At 43.0% G+C, this 20,367-nt stretch overlaps 1 protein-coding gene across 2 annotated transcripts in view; it reads left to right on the top strand.

Moving 5' to 3' along the window:
* Window positions 1–6,603: 6,603 nt before the first annotated feature.
* LOC125457700 (solute carrier organic anion transporter family member 2A1-like) overlaps window positions 6,604–20,367 on the top strand; it is a 129,673-nt gene continuing 115,909 nt past the window's right edge. Inside the window, exons 1-2 of one of the 2 annotated variants that reach the window (XM_059650933.1) lie at window positions 6,604–6,654; window positions 7,398–7,630. In XM_059650933.1, coding sequence (XP_059506916.1) covers window positions 7,472–7,630 — 159 coding nt within the window. In that variant the 5' untranslated portion in view covers window positions 6,604–6,654; window positions 7,398–7,471. Of the gene's footprint in view, window positions 6,655–7,034; window positions 7,120–7,397; window positions 7,631–20,367 lie in introns of those variants that run through there. The other variant, XM_048542268.2, reaches the window with a different exon arrangement.

Below are 20,367 nucleotides of genomic sequence, written 5' to 3'. Positions count from 1 at the left end.
TCATCTTCTCTTGTGAAGACAGATGCAGAGTATTCATTCAGTACCTCAGTCATGCCTCTGTCTCTGTGATTTCCTGTTTTGTTTCCAGTCACCCTCACCCTTTAACTACGCTTCCACCTCTTAAACATCCAGAGCAGATTTTGAGTTCCTTTTTATAACTGCCAATCTTTTCTTTCAATTTCTAATATCCTTGTTCGACATCTGTTTGCAGTTTTTAATATTCTGCCTAGTTTTCAGTTGCACTCTGCATCTGATGTTTGGTATACCAATGATGGGTTTTTTCCTCCCTGTCTTATTTTTAACTGCTTTTTCCCTTGTCATCCAAGATTTTCAGTTCTAGGTCTCCTCTCAATGTAGGCATGCTCTATTCGGCGTCTGGACTGTGTCCCATAATGCCTCCTAATAATTTTAAACTGAAGCATTCAAGAAGCAGAGATAACACGATGTGAAGCTGGATGATCACACTGTGCCAAGCAGCATCAGATGAGCAGGAAAGCTTGACGTTTTGGGTTGGGACCCAAGAAGCATTTAGGTTTGCACTGATGATGCCAAGGCTGTGGGCCAAGTGCTGGATTGTAGGGTTGGAATAGTGAAGTGGTTGTATTGACTGGCAGGGACATGATGGGCTGAAGGGTCATTTTCTGTTCCTTAGATCTCTATTACTATGAAGTTAAATTCTCAAATTAGCTTGTTGACATGTCAACAGTTTCTGATTTATTAGGCCAATAAGAAAGCCATTGAACTACAGTGACTTTTAGACACTTGCCAATACCACATCAAAATCTTTCAAAACTTCCTTTTCTTTATCTCATTGTGCAATTGAAATGAGACCATATGAAACAGTGACTCCTGCTGGCTCCTCAGAGCTCAAGATCAGGCAAAATAGTCCAAGCAATGTCTTGGGGATGACTGGCCCAAAGTCCACCAGCAAAAAGACATTTTCCAGATGTATTGAGAGAACCTGAACAGTAGAATTTGCTTACAACAGACAAGAGTCCACTGCTAGATTGGCATTCCTCAAATTAGGCCCCTCCAGCAAGACAGGTGAGAGTTATTGTTGACAATGTACTATGGTTCAACTTCAGAAATGTGTTTGCATCCACCTTTTTTGTGTTTCGAAATATTGTGGGTTACAGAGGTGGGGTATTACCATGTTTATATGCCAAGATATTTCACTGGAATTATGGAAAGGTGAATAGTGCAATCAGCACTTTTCTTTATGAAAGACATTACTATTGGGTGTTCAAGTTTAAAATAAGTTTGAATTTCAGTCTTAACCATTTGCAAATGAATTATTCATCTGCCTGAGATGAAATAGTCAACTGTTGAGGTCCCCACCTGCAAATGGTATTGCCAAATAATTATTCAGCCTCTCCCAGCAGTGAAGCATTTCTTGACACCGCTTGCATTTGATACAATTATCTTCTATGATTATCGGAAAATTAGATTATTTCAGGAAGAAAATAAATTCATATAAAACAAATAGTTGAACAAGTAAATATGATTTTTCTGAACTTTAAAAGTTAACTCACCACTGCTACCAGGTTTGGTGAGTTTCTCCAGCACACTCCCTTCATGAAGAGAGCAATGTTGCTGCTTCTGTTTCCCAAGTTTGTTCCTCTGACCCCATTTTGAAACTTGAAAACTGTTCTACAATGAGAACTGAGAGGAGTGTATGGAGGTGGTGAGAGATGAGGGAGGAGTGAAACAAGACAAGAGGGGCCATTAAAGTGGGAGGCACCACTGTTAGAACATGGTCAGAGCTTCATGATGGTCAGTGGTGTTCCAATTTCCCCCGTCACCCACATAAGCATAGATACAATCACACAGCCATAATTTAGAGGAGGCTTTTTGGCCCATCATGCTTGCACTGGCTCTACTATATAGTCTGGCTCTGTTATGTAGTGACAATTTCTTGTCTTTACCCTATATCCCAGCACACTACTACTATTCAAAAAAATCAATGCCTTCTTGAATGCCTCATTTAAACCTGCGTCCACCATATTTCCAGGTAGTGCATTCTATACTCTAACTACTGGCTGTGTGGAAAAAGCATTTCCTCACCTCATTCTTGCTTCACTTGCACATCATCACTTTAAATCAATACCCTTTCATTCTTGGTCCTTTTTCAAATGGAAACAGTCTCACCTTATCTACACTGTTCTATACTACCCCATTTAGAGTACTGGGTCCAATTTTGGACCCCACACCTCAGGAAGGACATATTGGTGCTGGAGCATCTCCAGTGGAGATTCACATGGATGATCCCTGGAATGGTAGGTTTAGTGTACGATGAACGGCTGAGGATCCTGAGATTGTATTCATTAGAGTTTAGAAGGTTGAGGGGAGATCTAATAGAAACTTACAAGGTAATGTATGGCTTAGAAACAGTGGATGCTGGGAAATTGTTTCTCTTGGGCAGGGAGACTAGGGCCTGTGGGTACAGCCTTAGAATTAGGGGGGGTAAATTTAAAACGGAAATGAGGAGACCTTTCTTCAGCCAGAGAGTGGTGGGCCTGTGGAATTCATTGCCACGGAGCGCAGTGGAGGCTGGGACGTTAAATGTCTTCAAGGCAGAGATTGATAAATTCTTGATCTCACAAGGAATCAAGGGCTACGGGGAGAGTGCAGGGAAGTGGAGTTGAAATGCCTATCAGCCATGATTTAAATGGTGGAATGGACTCGATGGGCCAAATGGCCTTACTTCCACTACTATCTCTGCCTACTCATGATTTTGTAAACCTTTATCAGATCTCCTCTTAGGACAGTTCTCCCTGAACAGAAGAAGGCTCACTTCAAATAATCCTCATAAACTGAAGTTTCTCATCCCTGGAACCATTCCTATAAATCGCTTCTGCACTCCCTCCAATGCATTCATATCCTCCCTGTAATGTAATGCCTAGAATTGTACACAATGCTCCAGCTGAAGTCTAACAACTTGTACAAGTTCATTATCACCTCCCTGCTCTTGCACTCTGTTTCCCTATTATTAAAGTTGAGCATACTGTATGCTTTAACTGCTCTTTCCACCTGACCTGCCACCTTTAATAGTCTGTGCACATATACAACCAGGTCCCTCTGCTCCTGTACCCAATTTATCATTGCCTTTCAATTTTGTTCTGCTCAAAATGACACTGCTCTGTATTGAACCTCATCTGCCACTTACCTAGTCTCTCCAAACTTGCCAATGTCCTTCCTCAATGTCAAGAGATAATAGGAACTGCACATGCTGGAGAATCTGAGATAACAAGGTGTAGAGCTGGATGAACACAGTAGTCCAAGCAGCATCATAGGAGCTATCGTTACGCAAGGTTACAAGTTCTTCCAAGTTTAGTAACATCTCCAAATTTGGAAATTGTGCCCCTGCACACCAAGAACCAGATGTTTAAAATACATTAGGAAAAGCAATGGTCTCGATACCAACCCCGGGAACTCCCAGTACAAACCTTCCTCCAGCCCAGAAAATATCCATTGACTAGTCATCTGTTTCTCATTACTCAGTCAATTTTGTATCCATGTTGCAGCTGACCTTTATATACCAAGGTGTAGAGCTGGATGAACACAGCAGGCCAAGCAGCGTCAGAAGAGCAGGAAGGCTGATGTTTCAGGCCTAGACCCTTCTTCAGAAATGGGGGAGGGGAATGGACTCCTGAAATAAATAGGGAGAGAGGGGGAGATGGATAGAGGAGACAGACCAGTCAAAGGCATGGATGGAGACAGTAAAGGAGAGAGGTCAGTCCAGGGAGGATGGACATGTCAAGGAGGTGGGGTAGGGCTTCAGGTGGGAGGAAGGACAGGTTAGGAAGGCAGAGGTGAGCTGGGCTTGTTTTGGGATGCGGTAGGCTGAGGGGAGATGTTGAAGCTTGTGAAGTCCACATTGATACCATTGGGCTTTGGGGTTCCCAAGCAGAAAATGAGTTGCTTTACCTGTAATCGTCCCTGCCTCGTTAACCCATCCTCCCACCTATTCCATCCTCCCACCTCAAGCCCCAACCCCATTTCCTACCTCCTAACTTCATCCCACCCCATGACCTGTCCTTCCTCCTTGGACTGACCTATCTCCTCCCTACCTCCCCACCTACACTCTCCTTTACCAGCTCCATCCTCATCTCTTTGACCGGACTGTCTCTTCTCGACCTATCTTCTCCTTTACCCATCTTCTATCCACCTCACCCTCTCTCCCTATTTATTTCAGAACTCCATTCCCCTCCCCCATTTCTGAAGAAGGGTCTAGGCTTGAAACTCTGTTTCTAGGTCCGTTTCTAGAGGGACCTGGGTGTATACATGCACAGACTATTAAAGGTGGCAGGACAGGTGGAAAGAGCAGTTAGTAAAGCACTTTAATAATAGGGAAACAGAGTACCCTAGATCTGCCTTCCTGCTCCTCTGCTGCTTGGCCTGCTATGTTCATCCAGCTCTACACCTTGTTATCTCAGATTCTCCAGCATCTGCAGTTCCTACTATCTCTGACCTTATATAGCATGACTAATAATTTTCCTCACAAATCTGTTGAGGGACAGAACAAATGTCTTCTGGAAATTCATGTATACCAATATCATAAGTAATGCCCTCTCAAAACTTTTACCACTTCATAAATCTCCAAGTTAGTTAAACACAATCCCCTGTCAGAAATCTGCGCCGACTTCCTGATCAACATAACTTTTTCATGTGACTACTTATTCTAGCCCAAATATCTTTTCTGAAAAAGTTCTGATACTGAAGTTAAACTAACCGGGTCTGTTATTGCCGGGATTATCATTACAGCTTGTTTTTCGAACAAGACCCTTAAGTTAGCACCTTTCCAATTTTCTCGTACATTCAGAGAGGACTGACAAAATTAACGCCAGTACCTCCACAATGTCTATTCATTCTTCTTTCAAGGATTTGAATGCTGAATTCTGAGTTCACTTGACGCAAAATGTTAAGTCTTGATTTTCATTCACAGATGGTGCCAGACCTGCTGAGCTTGTCCAGCAACTTTGTTTCTGTTCCTAATTTACAGCATCCACAGTTCTTTTGGTTTTTATTTGAATGCTTCTTATCTCGTCCCAGTATCTTATCAAATATCTTATCAAATCTTATCAAAGTCTATCCCAGGCTGCTGCTTTTTCAACAATAAAACCTTCTAGAATTTCCTCTTTGTCAATATGGTCTGTGCAACATCCTTTTTTTTGTAAAGGCAAATGCAAAGTATTTACTTAACGCTTCAGTCAGGTCCCCTCCTTCCATGTGTAAATCCCCTTTTTGGTTTCTCAACAGCCCTATGTCTCCTTTAATGACTCTTAATGTTTGTCTACCTTTTGGAGACTTTGGCATGGCCGTTTAGGTTAGCTGCAGCTTCTGGCAAACCTTTGCCCTAAATGTTCTGAAGCTCTGAGAAACGAACAGTATTTTCTGTTTAAGATAACAAAGTGTGAAGCTGGATGAACACAGGCCAAGCAGCATCTCGGAAGCACAAAAGCTGACGTTTCGGGCATAGCCAAACTCTTCCTCACCCACAACAACTTCTCTTTCGATTCCTCCCACTTCCTACAGACAAAGGGGGTGGCCATGGGCCCCAGCTATGCCTGCCTCTTTGTAGGTTACGTGGAACAGTCCCTCTTCCGCACCTACACAGGCCCCAAACCCCACCTCTTCCTCTGTTACATTGATGACTGCATCGGTGCCGCCTCTTGCTCCCCAGAGGAGCTCGAACAGTTCATCCACTTCACCAACACCTTCGACCCCAACCTCTAGTTCACTTGGGCCATCTCCAACACATCCCTCAACTTCCCGGACCTCTCAAGTCTCCATCTCAGGCAACCAGTTTGTAACTGATGTCCATTTCAAGCCCACTGACTCCCACAGCTACCTCGAATACACCTCCCACCCACCCTCCTGCAAAAATTCCATCCACTATTCCCAATTCCTCCGCCTCCGCCGCATCTGCTCCCACGATGAGACATTCCACTCCCGCACATCCCAGATGTCCAAGTTCTTCAAGGACCGCAACTTCCCCCCACAGTGGTCGAGAACGCCCTTGACCGTGTCTCCCACGTTTCCCGCAACACATCCCTCTCACTCCACCCCCGCCACAACCGCCCAAAGAGGATCCCCCTTGGTCTCACACACCAACCCACCAACCTCCGGATACAACGCATCATCCTCCGACACTTCTGCCATCTACAATCCAACCCCACCACCCAAGAAAATTTTCCATCCCCACCCTTGTCTGCTTTCCAGAGAGACCACTCTCTCCGTGACTCCCCTGTTCGCTCCACACTGCCCTCCAACCCCACCACACCCGGCACCTTCCCCTGCAACCGCAGGAAGTGCTACACTTGCCCCCACACCACCTCCCTCACCTCCATCCCACGCCCCAAGATGACATTCCACATTCAGCAGATGTTCACCTGCACATCTGCCAATGTGGTATACTGTATCCATTGCACCCGGTGTGGCTTCCTCCATACTGGGGAAACCGAGCGGAGGCAGAACACCTTTGCTCAGTTCGCAATAAACAACTGCACCTCCCAGTCGTGAACCATTTCAACTCCTCCTCCCATTCTTTAGATGACATGTCCATCATCGGCCTCCTGCAGTGCCACAATGATGCCACCCGAAGGTTGGAGGAACAGCAACTCATATTCCGCTTGGGAATCCTGCAGCCCAATGGTATCAATGTGGACTTCACCAGCTTCAAAATCTCTCCTTCGCCCACTGCATCCCAAAACCAGCCCAGTTCATCCCCTCTGCCCACTGCATCACAACCAGCCCAGCCTATTTCTGCCTCCCTAACCTGTTCTTCCTCTCACCCATCCCTTCCTCCCACCTCAAGCTGCACCTCCATATCCTACATACTAACCTCATCCCACCTCCTTGACCTGTCTGTTTTCCCTGGACTGACCTATCCCCTCCCCACCTATACTCTCCTCTCCACCTATCTTCTTTTCTCTCTATCTTCGGTCTGCCTCCCCCTCTCTCCCTATTTATTCCAGAACCCTCACCCCATCCCCCTCACTGAAGGGTCCAGGCCGGAAACGTCAGCTTTTGTGCTCCTGAGGTGCTGCTTGGCCTGCTGTGTTCATCCAGCCTCACACTTGGATTCTCCAGTATCTGCAGTTCCCATTATCTCTGATAGTATTTTCTGTTTCTTGTCTCTCAAATATCTTTGTATTCCTCCCATGAATTTTAACTTTGCTGGAAAGCACATTGTCGAACATCTCTTGGCAGCTCATGACTTGACGGCAACCCCACTGTCCACATCGACGCTTCTCTTTCTTCAAAAAATTCAACTGGTTCAACGCAGAATGAATCAATGGGTTCAGTCTGGTATTCTGCTGATTTCATGCGATTGGGAGGTGAGTCGTAAAAATGACTACAGCTTCTGAAATAAGACGTGCTCTATTTCATCACAGGGTGGACGAGATATAAATTCGAGAGCTTGACTGTTCCGGGCGCAGAGGAGAGAGAGAGAGAAGGAAAGAGCGAAATGCTTTTCGAGGCGCCTGATGGGAACCACTTGCCAATCGTTGCTGAAGCTCAGCGGACAGTGGGAGCCCTTCCTCTCACTTTTCCAGGAGGTATGGAGGAGATGAACACAGTCAAACCGAGCTGGAAAACTCGCAGTTGTAATTTCAGGAGCATCAAGGTGAGGATCAGGAGATACATTCTCTCGTTCGCTGTCACTGCCTGTTTATTCCTGGGAAACTTTTCAGCAGAGCTATCTCTTTTCATGCGAATGCGTGAGCAAATCACCCGATAAGTTTTTTTAACAAAGTTATTGCAGTCGTGTTTGTGCAAGGCGTAATTCGCCCGAAATTTGCAAGATTTGACGCCTCGATTATTTTCAGCGCAAACTGAGTTTTCTGCAATGTTTATTTTTGCATCCGTTTCAGCAAAACGCTGCACTGGGAGCCAGTTCCTTTCCCAAGGCTGTCTCTCTGGGTTAAACTTTAATTCCCGTGATGTTTGTGACATCCGCGTTTTTAACTGCATTGGAACTGATTGATTTTTTTTAGACCGAAAGAACTGCGGATGCTGTAAATCAGGACCAAAAACACAGAAGTTGCTGGAAAAGCTCAGCAGGTCTGGCAGCATCTGTGAAGGCAAAAAAAACAGCGTTTAACATTTCGGGTCTCGCGACTTTTCCTGCTTGAAGATCTGGGGGAAGGGTCACCAGATCTGAAACGTTAACTCTGATTTTGTTTTCTTCACAGATGCTGCCAGACCTGCCGAGCTTTTCCAGCAAAATCTGTTTTTGCTCTTGACACCTCCTCTGAAAGATCATTTTTAATTCCTAGTTTCTTGGTAAATTAACTCCTGTAAAATTTCCAGTAGAAATTACAAATGATTTTCTTATTTTTTAAAGTTAATCGTATGAATTCAGGGGACTGACTATATAGTGATCAAAAATATTGATTTTTGTGATAAGGTCATTTTTAGGTATTGTTTACAAGACTGCAACAGTTTCAAGATACCTCTCATCATAATGCCAGGAATTACTTTGTAAAACAAAATGTGCTTCAAAATATTGCCCCATTGTGCTGGTTGAGAGCAAATTCTCCAGTATTGTGTACAGTTTACAGTTGAATTAGAACAAATCTGAGGTGGGAGAAAACACAAAATATACAAAATTTATGAGAGATGTAGATAGGGGTAGATTGTGAATCTTTTCTCTACAGAAGGCATAAAACCAGACGGCATAAGTTTTTTTTATAAAGGGGAGGAGTAAGTGGCTTAGAGGAGACCTAAGGAAATGTTTTTCCACCCAGAGGGTGGTGGAAACTTGGAAAGCCCTATCGGAGAGATTGGTGGAGGCGGGTAGTCTTGTAATATTTAAGAAGCAATGGGGTGAGCAGATAAAACGTCAGGGCTTAGCAGGCTTTGGACAAAATGCAGGTAAATAGGCGTTTGTTGGTCAGCATTGACATAGATGGGTCAAAGGGACTGTTCTATGATTTTTCAAAATTGGTGTAATTTTGGGCACAATTTATACAAGTGTTAAATGAACCTAATGCATTTAGTGGTATATAAGAAGGGAGTATGGCAGAAATGAGCATTATAACATTTTCTAAGGGCAAATCATATAGAACTAAGTTGATGAAATTTTTGATGTGATTACAGAGATGGGTGTATATGAGGTGATACTGTCACTGTGGTGAACCTAGGCCCTCCAAAATATGTTCAATAAATGCCACACAACAGACTTCAATCACAGAATCACTACAGTGTGGATCAGGCCATGCATCCCAACAAGTCCACACACTACACCCCACCCCCGCCGCAAAGAGCATCCCAATCTGACTCATTCCCCTACTCCTGCATTTCCCCATGTCTAACCAAAATATCCCAGATACTACGGGCAATTTAGCATGGCCAATCCACCTAGCCTGCACATCTTTGGACTGTGGGAGGAAACTGGAGCACCTGGAGGAAATCCACACAGACACGGGGAGAACATGCGAACTCCACACAGACAGTTGCCCGAGGGTGGAATTGAACCAGATCCCTGTTGCTGTGAGGCAGCAGCGCTAATCATTGAGCCACTGTGCCGCCCTGTTTTAAATGTTGTAACTGAACACATTTTTAGACTGTGGGAGGAAACCAGAGCAAACCCTCATAGATGCAGGGAGAATGTGTGCAAACTCCATACAGTCACTCGAAAGTAGAATTGAACCCAGGACTCTGGCATTGTAAGGCAGCAGTGCGAACCACTGAGCTACCATGCCACCCAGACTTATAAGACACTATTGTAACATGGGTGCAACATTTATTGAATGTTAGTAAGTAGAGAATTAATGGATTTGTTTGAGCTGGAGGCATGTTTTTAGTGAAATTTCCCAGGGGTTGGTATAGTCCCATGAAATTATAAATGCTTTAGACCTCGATGTGCAGGGGATAATTTCAAAGTCCGTGGATGGTACAAAATTTTGACCCAAAATAAGAAAACTGTAAACTGTGATAAGGACTGTGTTTAAACTTCCAAACATTAGTGGGCAGATAGGTAGAAGATGAGGTTCATTGTAGAGAAATGTGAGCATAGAACATACAACAATACAGCACAGAAACAGGCCCTTCACCCCACTATATCTGTGTCTACTATTATGCCATTCTGTCAAATGAAATACATTTTAGTACAAATAATGTGGAAAATATTAGAACATGAAGGGTATGCACGAGCAGAGAGATGTGCATGCATATGGTAAATATGTTAGTAAGGTAAGACAGCAAATGTAGAAAGAACTGTTAATAAACAGTTCAGTATCCTGGCCTTCATAAATAGGGGCATAGAGTATAACAGTAGAGAGGTTTTAATGAATTTGTATAGAATACTTCTTAAATCTCCAGAGTACTGTGTGCAGTTCTAGATACCAGATTTTGGGAAAAGAGGAATGCATTGGAGAGAATGTAGAAAAAGCCGTGCATGAATGGAGTCCAGCGATTTAGGTAGTTCAGTTATGAGAATACACTGGAGAAGGAATTGTTTCCTTGAAGAGGAGAATGTTTTGGGTAAATCTGACAGAAGCTTTCAAAATCAGGAAGGGTTAGGACAAAGTAATTAGGGGAAAACTGTTCCTGTTGTAAAGGCAGAAGAACCAGAGGGGATAGTTTTGCACAAGAAACTATCTTGTGGATACAGTAAGTATTTAGGTTCTGGACTGCACTACCCGGAATTGTCATGGAGGCAGTTTCAATTGAGGGATTCAAGTGGGCATTGGATGATGATTTGTAGAATCAATAGATAGGCATATGCAGAAAAGGCAAGATGATGTTTGGCGGTTGGACAAAATGATGAGAGAGCCAGTGCAGACATGGCACCAAACAACACTTTCTGCAACAGTTCTGTGATTAAAAACATGAGCATGAACTGATCATAGAGTCCTACAGCATGGAGACAGGCCCTCCAGCCCAAACAGGTTCATGCTGACCAAAATATCCATCCACACTAACTCTATCTCCCTGTACTTGGCCCATTTCCTTCTGAACCTTTCCTACTCATTTATGTGTACAAATGCCTTTTAAACATTGTTAATGTACCCACGGCTAGCACTTCCGTTGGCAGCTCATTCCAAATGTGTACCACCCTCTGTGTAAAATATTTGCCCCTCCATGTATTCTTCCCCTCTTACCTTAAACTGATGCCCTCTAGTCCTTGATTCCCCAACCCTGGGAAATAAGACTGAGTGCATTCACCCTATCCATGCTTCTTATGACCTTTTATACATTTCTGTAAGATCCCCTCTCAGTTTCCTATATTCGAAAGAAAAAAAGTCCTAGCTTGCCCAACTTCTCCTTATAACTCAGTCCCTTGAGTTTTGGCAACATCCTTGTAAAATTCTTCTGCACTCTTTCCGGTTTAATAACATCCTTCCTACAGCAAGGTGACCAAAACTGAACATAGTACTCCAAGTGTGGCCTCACCAACATCCTGTACAAGTGCAACATAACTTCCCAACTTCTGTACTCACTGCCCTGACTGATGAAGGTCAGTGTGCCAAATGCCTTCTTCGTTGCCTTCTCTATCTGTGACTCCACTTTCAGAGAACTGTAAATATATGCACCTGCACTCCCAAGGTCCCTCTGTTTCACTACATTCCCTAAGGCCCTACCATTCACCATGAAACTCTGACTTTGATTTGCCTTTCCAAAATAGACCACCTCACATTTATCTCTATTAAACTCCGTTGCCATTTCTCAGCCCACTTCCCCAGCTTATTACTGTGATTTCTGGTAACTTTCCTCACTGTCCATGATACCACCTATTTTAGTGCCATCCGCTAACTTACTAATCATGCCTTGTACATTCTCATCTAAATCATTGATATAGATAATAACAGCAATGGGTCCAGCACAAACCCCTGAGGAACACCACTAGTCACAGGTCTCCAGTCAAACTGTTATTCTCTGCTTTCTATCATCAAACCAACTGCGTATCAATTTGGATTTCATGCGATCCAACCTTGCGGAGCCTACTACGTGGAACCTTATCAAAGGCCTTACTAAAATCCATGTAGACTACATCTATTACCTGCATCTACCTTCCTGGTCACTTCATCACAGAACTATAACAAATCTGAGGCATGATCTCCCTTGCACAAAGCCATGCTGATCAGCTGAAAGATCTGTGACTTTGACATCCTATCTCTTCTACACAGCTGAGTGTACTGAACTAGCACAAGCGTCATCTTTCAGTAGAGATGCCAAACAGAAGCCCTATTCATCCTCTTGAGTGATCATACAGTGTATATGATGTGGCAGTGCTGGCGTTGGACTGGGGTGGACAAAGTCAGAGATCACATGACACCAGGTTATAGCCCAACAGGTTTATTTGAAAACACAAGCTTTCGAAGCCTTGCTAACGCTAACAGCTGAAGAAGGAATGAGGCTCCGAAAGCTTGTGTCTTCAAACAAACCTGTTGGACTGTAACCTGGAGTCGCGTAGTTTCTGACCTCACACAACATACAACAGCAGTATTCAAAGATGATTAGCATAGTTGCCCATGTCAATATTTATCCCTCAACCAATATTAATAAAACAGATTCGCAGATGATTAACACATTATAGGAAGGAGTTTGCTGTTGTACAAATTAACTTAGGTTTTGAATGGTAATCACAACTGTAATATAGAAAACATATCTATTTGGAGGGCTAATACAGTGAGGACAGATTGGTAGAACTCAGGAAATACGAAGGGTGCAATCACTATGATAGGGTAGTACTGTCAACCTCCCAATAGCCAATGGGAGGTAGAGGAACAGATATGTAAGCAGTCTGTGAAAAGATGTAAAAACAGCATGCTTGTTATTTTGGGTGATTTTAACTTCCTCAATATCCACTGGGATTCCCTAGTCTCCTGAGTTAAGGTGGGGCAGAATTTGTTAGGTAGATCCAAGGAGGGTTTCTCAAAACAATACATAGATAGTTTGAGAGATAATGGGAACTGCAGATGCTGGAGAATTCCAAGATAATAAAATGTGAGGCTGGATGAACACAGCAGGCCAAGCAGCTGAGATGCTGCTTGGCCTGCTGTGTTCATCCAGCCTCACATTTTATTATCATAGATAGTTTGAATAGGGAATGAGCCATACTAGACTTTATACTGGGGAATGAGCCTGGCCAGGTGTTTGAACTTTCAGTGGGGGAGCATTTTGGGGACAGTTGATCATAATTCTGCAAGTTTTAAGATGGTTATACATAACAATTAGACTGGTCTTCAGGTGAAAGTGCTAAACTGGGAAAAGTTGATTACAACAAGGCTAATTATGCAGGAACTAGGAGAAATTAGATTGAAAGTGGCTATTTTTGGATAAATCCACATCTGATATGAGTTTTGTTTTTAAGGCCATTTGATCAGAATGCAAGACCAACAAGTCCTTGTGATGATCAAAGATAGAGATGGCAATATTTGGGAATCCAGAGTGACCCAGGGATATTAAAAATTTAGTCAACAAGAAAACAAAAGTGTGTATTTGTTTCAGGAAATTGAAATCAGACAAGGCCCTTGAGGAATAAAATAGGAACAGAAAGGAATTTAAACAAGGAATTAGGAGGGCTAAAGGAGGCCACAAAATAATCTTGGCAAGTAGGATTAAGGAGAATTCCAAAGCATTTGTACACACATGGAGCAAAAGGGTGTAGCTCGTGAAAAGATAGATCCACTGCAGCTTGCTCCCACACTGTCAATATTAAGAAGGATGAGGCGTTGATTGTCTTGAAAAATATTAAGGCACATAAGTCTCTAGGTCCTGATGAGATCTATCCCAGGATACTGATGGAGGCAAAGGAGGAGATTGCTGGGGTCTTGACAAACATTTTTGTATGCCTTTTATCCATAGGTAAGGTTCCAGAAGACTAAACAAAGGAATAACCTTTACTATTCACCAAAGAGGCTAACAGGGCTAAGCCAGGAAGTTAAAGGCTGGTGAGCCTTTCATCTGTGGGAGGCAAATTATTGGAGAAAATTCCTAGGGACAAGACTTACTTCTGTTTTGAAAAAGAATGGACTTATTAGGGATAGTCACATGGTTTTATACACAAATTTGATTGACCATTTTGAGGAAATGGTGAAGATGATTGAGGGTAGGGCAGTGTATTTTGTTGACATGGTAAGTTGGTGCAGAAGATTAAGTCATAACGGACCTATGTCGAGTTGGTAATTTGGAAAAAGTTGGCTTGATCAAAGAAGACCTTAGGTAGTTGCAGACGGGTGTTTTTCTGACTGGAGAACTGTGGAGCTCTGCAAGGTTTAGTACTGCAACCTCTGTCTGTAATATATATAGAAATGAATTAGTCAAAGTGTGGGTAGTCTGTTTTAGTAAGTTCGCAGACAGAAATTGATAGAGTTGTGGGTAGTAAGAAAGGTTGTCATAGGATATAAATCAATTAGACAGTTGGACAGGAAATGACAGTGGAGCTCAACCTGAGAAGTATGAGGTGATACATTTTGAGAGGTCAAGTGCAAGAAGAAAGTATACAATAAATCACAAGACCCTTAGGAGCATTGATATACAGAGATCTTGGGTGCAAGTCCACAGCTCCCTGAAAGTAGCATCACAAGTGGATAAGGTAGTGAAGAAGGCATGCAACATGCTTGCCATCATCAGCTAGAGCATTGAATATAAAAGTTGGCAAGTCATATTGCAGCTGTGTAAGACTTCAGTCAAGCTACATTTGGAGTATTGTATGCAGTTCTGGTCACCACATTATAGGAAGGATGTAGTGGTCTTGGAGAGGGTGTGAAAAGATATTGCCTGGATGAGAGTATATTAGATTAAGGAGAGGTTAGACACATTTTGTTTGCTTTCGCTAGTTGTCAAAGGCTGAGAGACAACAAGGAAAATTACAGCACAGGAACAGGCCGTCCAGCCATCCAACCCTGCACCAATCCAGATCCTCTATCTAAACCTGTTGGCAATTTTCCAAGGATCTGTATCCCTTTTGCTCCCTGCCCGTTCATCTATCTGTTTAGATACATCTTAAATGATGCTATCATGCCCCCCTACCACCTCCGCTTGGCCACACGTTCCATGCACCCACCATCCTTTTGTGGGAAGCACGGTGGCTCAATGGTTAGTACCGCAGCTTCACAGTGCCAGAGACCCGGGTTCGATTCCAACCTGTCTGTGTGGAGTTTGCACATTCTCTCCGTGTCTGTGCGAGTTTCCTCTGGGTGCTCCAGTTTCCTCCCACAGTCTAAAGATGTGCAGGCTAGGTGGAATGGCCATGCTATATTGTCCGTGGTGTATGCATTATAGGGGGATGGGTCTGGGTGGGATGCTTCAAGGGGCAGTATGGACTTGTTGGGCCGAAGGGCCTGTTTCCACACTGTAGGGAATCTAATCTAATCCTCTGCATAAAGAACTTTCCATGCATATCTCCCTTAAACTTTTAACCTCTCATCACCTTGAAATTGTAACCCCTAGTAATAGAGTCCCCCACTCAGGGGTAAAAGCTTCTTGCTATCCACCCTGTCTATACCTCTCATGATTTTGTAGACCTCAATCAGGTCCCCCCTCAACTTCCATCTTTCTAATGTAAATAATCCTAATCTGCTCAACCTCTCTTCATAGCTAGTGCCCTCAATACCAGGCAACATCCTGGTGAACCTCCTCTGCACCCTCTCCAAAGCATCCATGTCCTTTTGGTAATGTGGTGACCAGAACTGTGTGCAGTATTCCAAATGTGATTGAACCAAAGTCCTATACAACTGCAACATGACCTGCCAACTCTTGTACTCGGTACCCTGTCCAATGAATGAAAGCATGCCATATGCCTTCTTGACCACCCTATCAACCTGCATTGCCACCTTCAAGATACAATGAACCCGAACACCCAGATCTCTCTCTGCATCAATTTTCCCCAGGACTTTTCCATTTACCATCTAGTTTGCTCTGAATTGGATCTACCATAAACCCTATATTTCCTCCGGATTTCATAAGCTATTATTAAGTCCCCTTTCAACCTCCTATGGTCCAATGAAAAAAGTGCCAGCTTATCCAGCCTTTCGTTGTAACTCGAACCTTCCATACCTGGCAAAGTCCTGGTAAATCTCTTGTGAACATTCTACAATTTTAATAACGTCCTGTGTATAACTGGGTGACCAGAACTGGACACAGTACTCCAGAAGAGGCATCACCAATGTCCTGTACAACCTCAACATGCCTTCCCAATTCCTATACTCAAAGGACTTAACCAACCTATCTAAAACGTGATACAAACTGCAAAGAGTTATATACCTGAAACCTTGGGTCACTCTGTTCTATAACACGACCAAAGGCTCTACCATTAACAGTATAAATCTAAACCCTGTTTGTTGTACCAAAATGCAATATCTCTCATTTATCCAGACTTGACTCCAATTGCCATTTTTCAGCCCATTTGACCCATTTGATCAAGGCTTATTTGTAATCTTAGAAAACCTATCTTCATTGTCTACTCTGCCACCAATTCTTTTGCCACCCGCAAACGTACTAACCATACCTTCTATCTTCTCCAAATCATTTATATAAATGACCAGCAAAAGTGGACCCAGAACTGATCCCTGAAAAATATCACTGGTGACAGGTCTTCAGTCTGAAAAACAACCCTCCACCACCACTCTCTATCGCCTGCCAATTGTGTATCCAGTTAGCAAGCTCAGCCTGAAATCCATGTGACCTGACTTTACTAATTAGACAAGGGTTCCGCATGGTAGACTAAGGTTTTACTAAAGTCCAAGTGAATAATGTTTACTGCTCTGCCATCATCAATCTTTTTTGGTAACTGTCTCAAAAAACTTAACCAAGTTTGTGAGACATGATTTTCCTTGCACAAAACCATGCTGACTATCCCTAATCAATTTTTGCCTCTCTAAATGTCCATAAATCCTGTGTTTTATAATCACCTCCAATAATTTACCCACAACCAAAGTCAGACTCAAGTCTCTAGTTCCCCAGTTTCTCCTTATCACCCCCCCCCCTTAAACAAAGGTATAACATTAGCCATCCTCCAGTCATCAGGCACCACACCCTCCGTTATAGATGGTGCAAATGTTTCTGCAAGGGTCCTCGCAATTTCCTCCTGTACTTCCAACAGCGTTCTGGGATATGTTAGATCAGGTCCCAGAGATTTATCTATCTCTATATTCTCTAAGAGCTGCCAAACCTCCCTTTTGTAATGTGAACTGTTTTTGATCTGCTTTTAAAACATCAAAATGTATTTACCTGTGTTCTATAGCCATAAATTCTTTCTCCACAGTAAAAACGGATGCAAAATATTCATTTAGTATCTCTTCCATCTCCTGGGGTTCAGACTACCTCCTTGATCTTTAAGAGGCCCTACCCTCTCTCTAGTAACCTTCTTATGAACAGGGTGAGTCAAAGTGCTTGTTCCAGTGTTGTATTGTTGGATATTCTATGTAATTAACTACAAAGTGCCATTGGACTTACTGAGTTTGGGAAATGTTCTTGAAAAATTTAGGCATTTCTCTTGAGTGATAAGTTTTCAGATTTTAAGGATTATGACAAATATTCTTTTGCAAACTGGTCAGTGTTCAGAAAACAGTCCATTCTGAGTCTAAAACTTTGGAAAGAAATAATTGGAAATTCTGATGGCTGGAGGAGCTTTGGCATCTAAATATCATTAATGGGATGTAAATGGAAACAAATGCAAATAAAATATAGTCAAACAACTCCAAATAAAATTAGTGCCTTCTGCCTGCTGTTAGTCCAAATCTGTACATTCCTTGCATATTCATGTGCTTATCTAAAAGTCCCTTAATGCCCTTTAAAGTACCTGCCTCCTCTGCCCCCCTGCAACAGGTTCCAGACTCCTACAAGTCTCCGGGTTAAAAACTCTTGCATTTCACTCCTCCTTTGAACTTTCCCCTTTTTCATTTTACTTGAATCCCCCCAGTATTAGACATTTCAACTCTGGGGGGAAAAAGATTCTGACCATCAACCCTACCTATGCACCTCAAAATTTTAAAACTTCTTTCAAGCCTCCCCTCAGCCTGCAACACCCAAGAGAAAATAACCTGAGTTTTTCTCACCTCTCTTTATCACTTATTCTCTCTACTGCAGGCAGCATCCTGGTAAACTTCTTCTGTACCCTCTCCAAAGCCTCCATATCCTTCCCGTAATGTGGGAACCAGAATTGAATGTAATACTCTAAGTGTGGCCTAACCAAAGTCAAAGAAAGCTGTAACATGACATCCTGACTCTTTGTACTCAATTCCCTGACCAATAAAGGCAAGCACACCATACACCACCTTCACAACCCTATTTACTTGCGTGGCCACTTTCAGGGAGCTATGGATTTGAACCCTAAGAACCCTCTGTACATTATGGCTGTTCAGGGTCCTGCCATTAATGGGATACTGTTCCTTAACATTTGATCTCTCAACTTACAGCACCTCACACTTACCCAGATTAAACTCCATTTGTCATCCCTCCGCCCATATCTGCAACTGATCTCTTTTCGCGATCTCTTTATGCTCCGACATCCTTCCACACTATCCACAACTCTACTGATCTTTTTATCATCTGCAAACTCCATAATGCATCCACCCGAGGTCCCAGGACAGATCTCTGCAGCCTCACAGCACCAGGGACCTGGGTTCAATTCCAACCTCGGGTGACTGTCTGTCTGTGTGGAGTTTGCACGTTCTCCCCGTGTCTGCGTGGGTTTCCTCCGGGTCCTCTGGTTTCCTCCCACAGTCCAGAGATGTGCAGGCTAGGTGGATTGGCCATGCTAAATTGCCTGTAGTGTTCAGGGATGTGTGGGTTGTGGGGGGATGGGTCTGGGTGGGATGCTTCAAGGAACAGTGTGGACTTGTTGGGCCAAAGGGCCTGTTTCCACACTGTAGGTAATATAATCTTTTTTAAAAAAATTGTGAAAAACAAAAAAACTACTTGGATTTGTACAGTATCCTTCACAGAAGAGGTATAGCACACGTCACTGATCAGCACAGTGGATCTGCATCAGATCTCAGAAAATAATTTATGCCATTCTCTTGCCTTTTCCTGTAACTTTGCATGTTATTTATGATACAGTTCTGTATATAATTTCACAGCCAATTAAATAGTTTTCCAGCACAGTCTCTGTTGTTTGGGGCATGCTTCCATTGTTTAGGATGAAATCCCAAAGCTCCTCCACACAGTATAAGGTCCCATAAACCATGATGAAAGGGTAGATAAAAGGGCAGGTGCTCCATTTATTATGATTGTATAGAAATATGCTGTGAGACCAGTAGGAGATATTGGGGGTAATGAAGGAGTGGTCAGGATGTTAAGAGGAAATGGACACTTTCAGAATGATGAGTGGGGAGGGGAAGTTACGTATGGTGGGGACATTGTGTTGGAGGTGGTGGGAAATGTTCACCCTCTGAAATCAACCTTGAGTTCAACACCTTTTTTATTTCCTTGTTTGTTTCTTTCTTTGCCCCATCCCCATTCTCTTGGACTGGGGAAACTAATTCTTTTCCTCCCAAATACCAGGCTATCTTAGATAAATGTTTTGTCTTGTCTTGCCCACATCTCTCTCAAATCCATCATTAACTATCTGTAGCTCTGGAAGGCCACAACCCAAAATGCTTCTCTATTGATGCTGATGCTACCAGACCTGTAGAGTTTTTCGTGTATTTTTGGATTCATTTCTGATTTCCAGCTCTGGATCCATAGTCCTGCAGCGCTTAGCTCTTAAACTGCATATCTAATTACTTTGGAAATGTTGTGAGGATACTTTCAGACAGCAGGACCCACCTAACCCTCTGCCCAAACCACACTGTTGTCAGCACTGTATGCCTTTAACACTGGACAGGTCCCTTTCCATCCCCAGGATGCTACAAGATTAACTGACGAAACAAAAGTTTTAAGAGCTTATTAAAAGATCATGAATTGTTGCCTCCTCCTTTCCTTATGATCCTAATAAAAGCCATTTGCAGTTGCATTTACAGAACCAGCTAATACTGAAAAAGATTTTGTCAGAATTTCCAAGCTTCGTGTTATGGCTGGAAACTGGAAAAGGAATAGGCACACTTTTTTTTAATGAAGTATTAATGGGACAAAGTAGCAACCAGCTGCAGGTACCTTGTCATTATCCATTGTTTTCCCCCTTCTACTTGCATCTATTTCAGTCTCAACCAATTAAGCATACGATTGGAAAATTGATAGCATGAGATCCTTGTTTAAAAAGAGTGTCAGGACATTCCTTGTCACTGCCAGGCTGGTGCATTTCATATCAGCTGTAGGGAATGTTTCAGAAGCTACACTCAGGAGAGGAAGAACAATAGAGAATTACTCGCCAAAGTTTGTGAGGGAGACTCAACAGGGATTTGTAAGAGGCAGATTGTGTTTGTTTAACCACACTTTTTTTTTGTTTGATGAAGGGAAAACAATGCTGTCTTT

The sequence above is a fragment of the Stegostoma tigrinum genome, chromosome 14 (genome assembly GCF_030684315.1).
Source record: "Stegostoma tigrinum isolate sSteTig4 chromosome 14, sSteTig4.hap1, whole genome shotgun sequence".
Classification (NCBI taxonomy): domain Eukaryota; kingdom Metazoa; phylum Chordata; class Chondrichthyes; order Orectolobiformes; family Stegostomatidae; genus Stegostoma; species Stegostoma tigrinum.
Note: the sequence above shows the minus strand (reverse complement) of the source record. Positions and strands in the feature narration are given on the sequence as shown.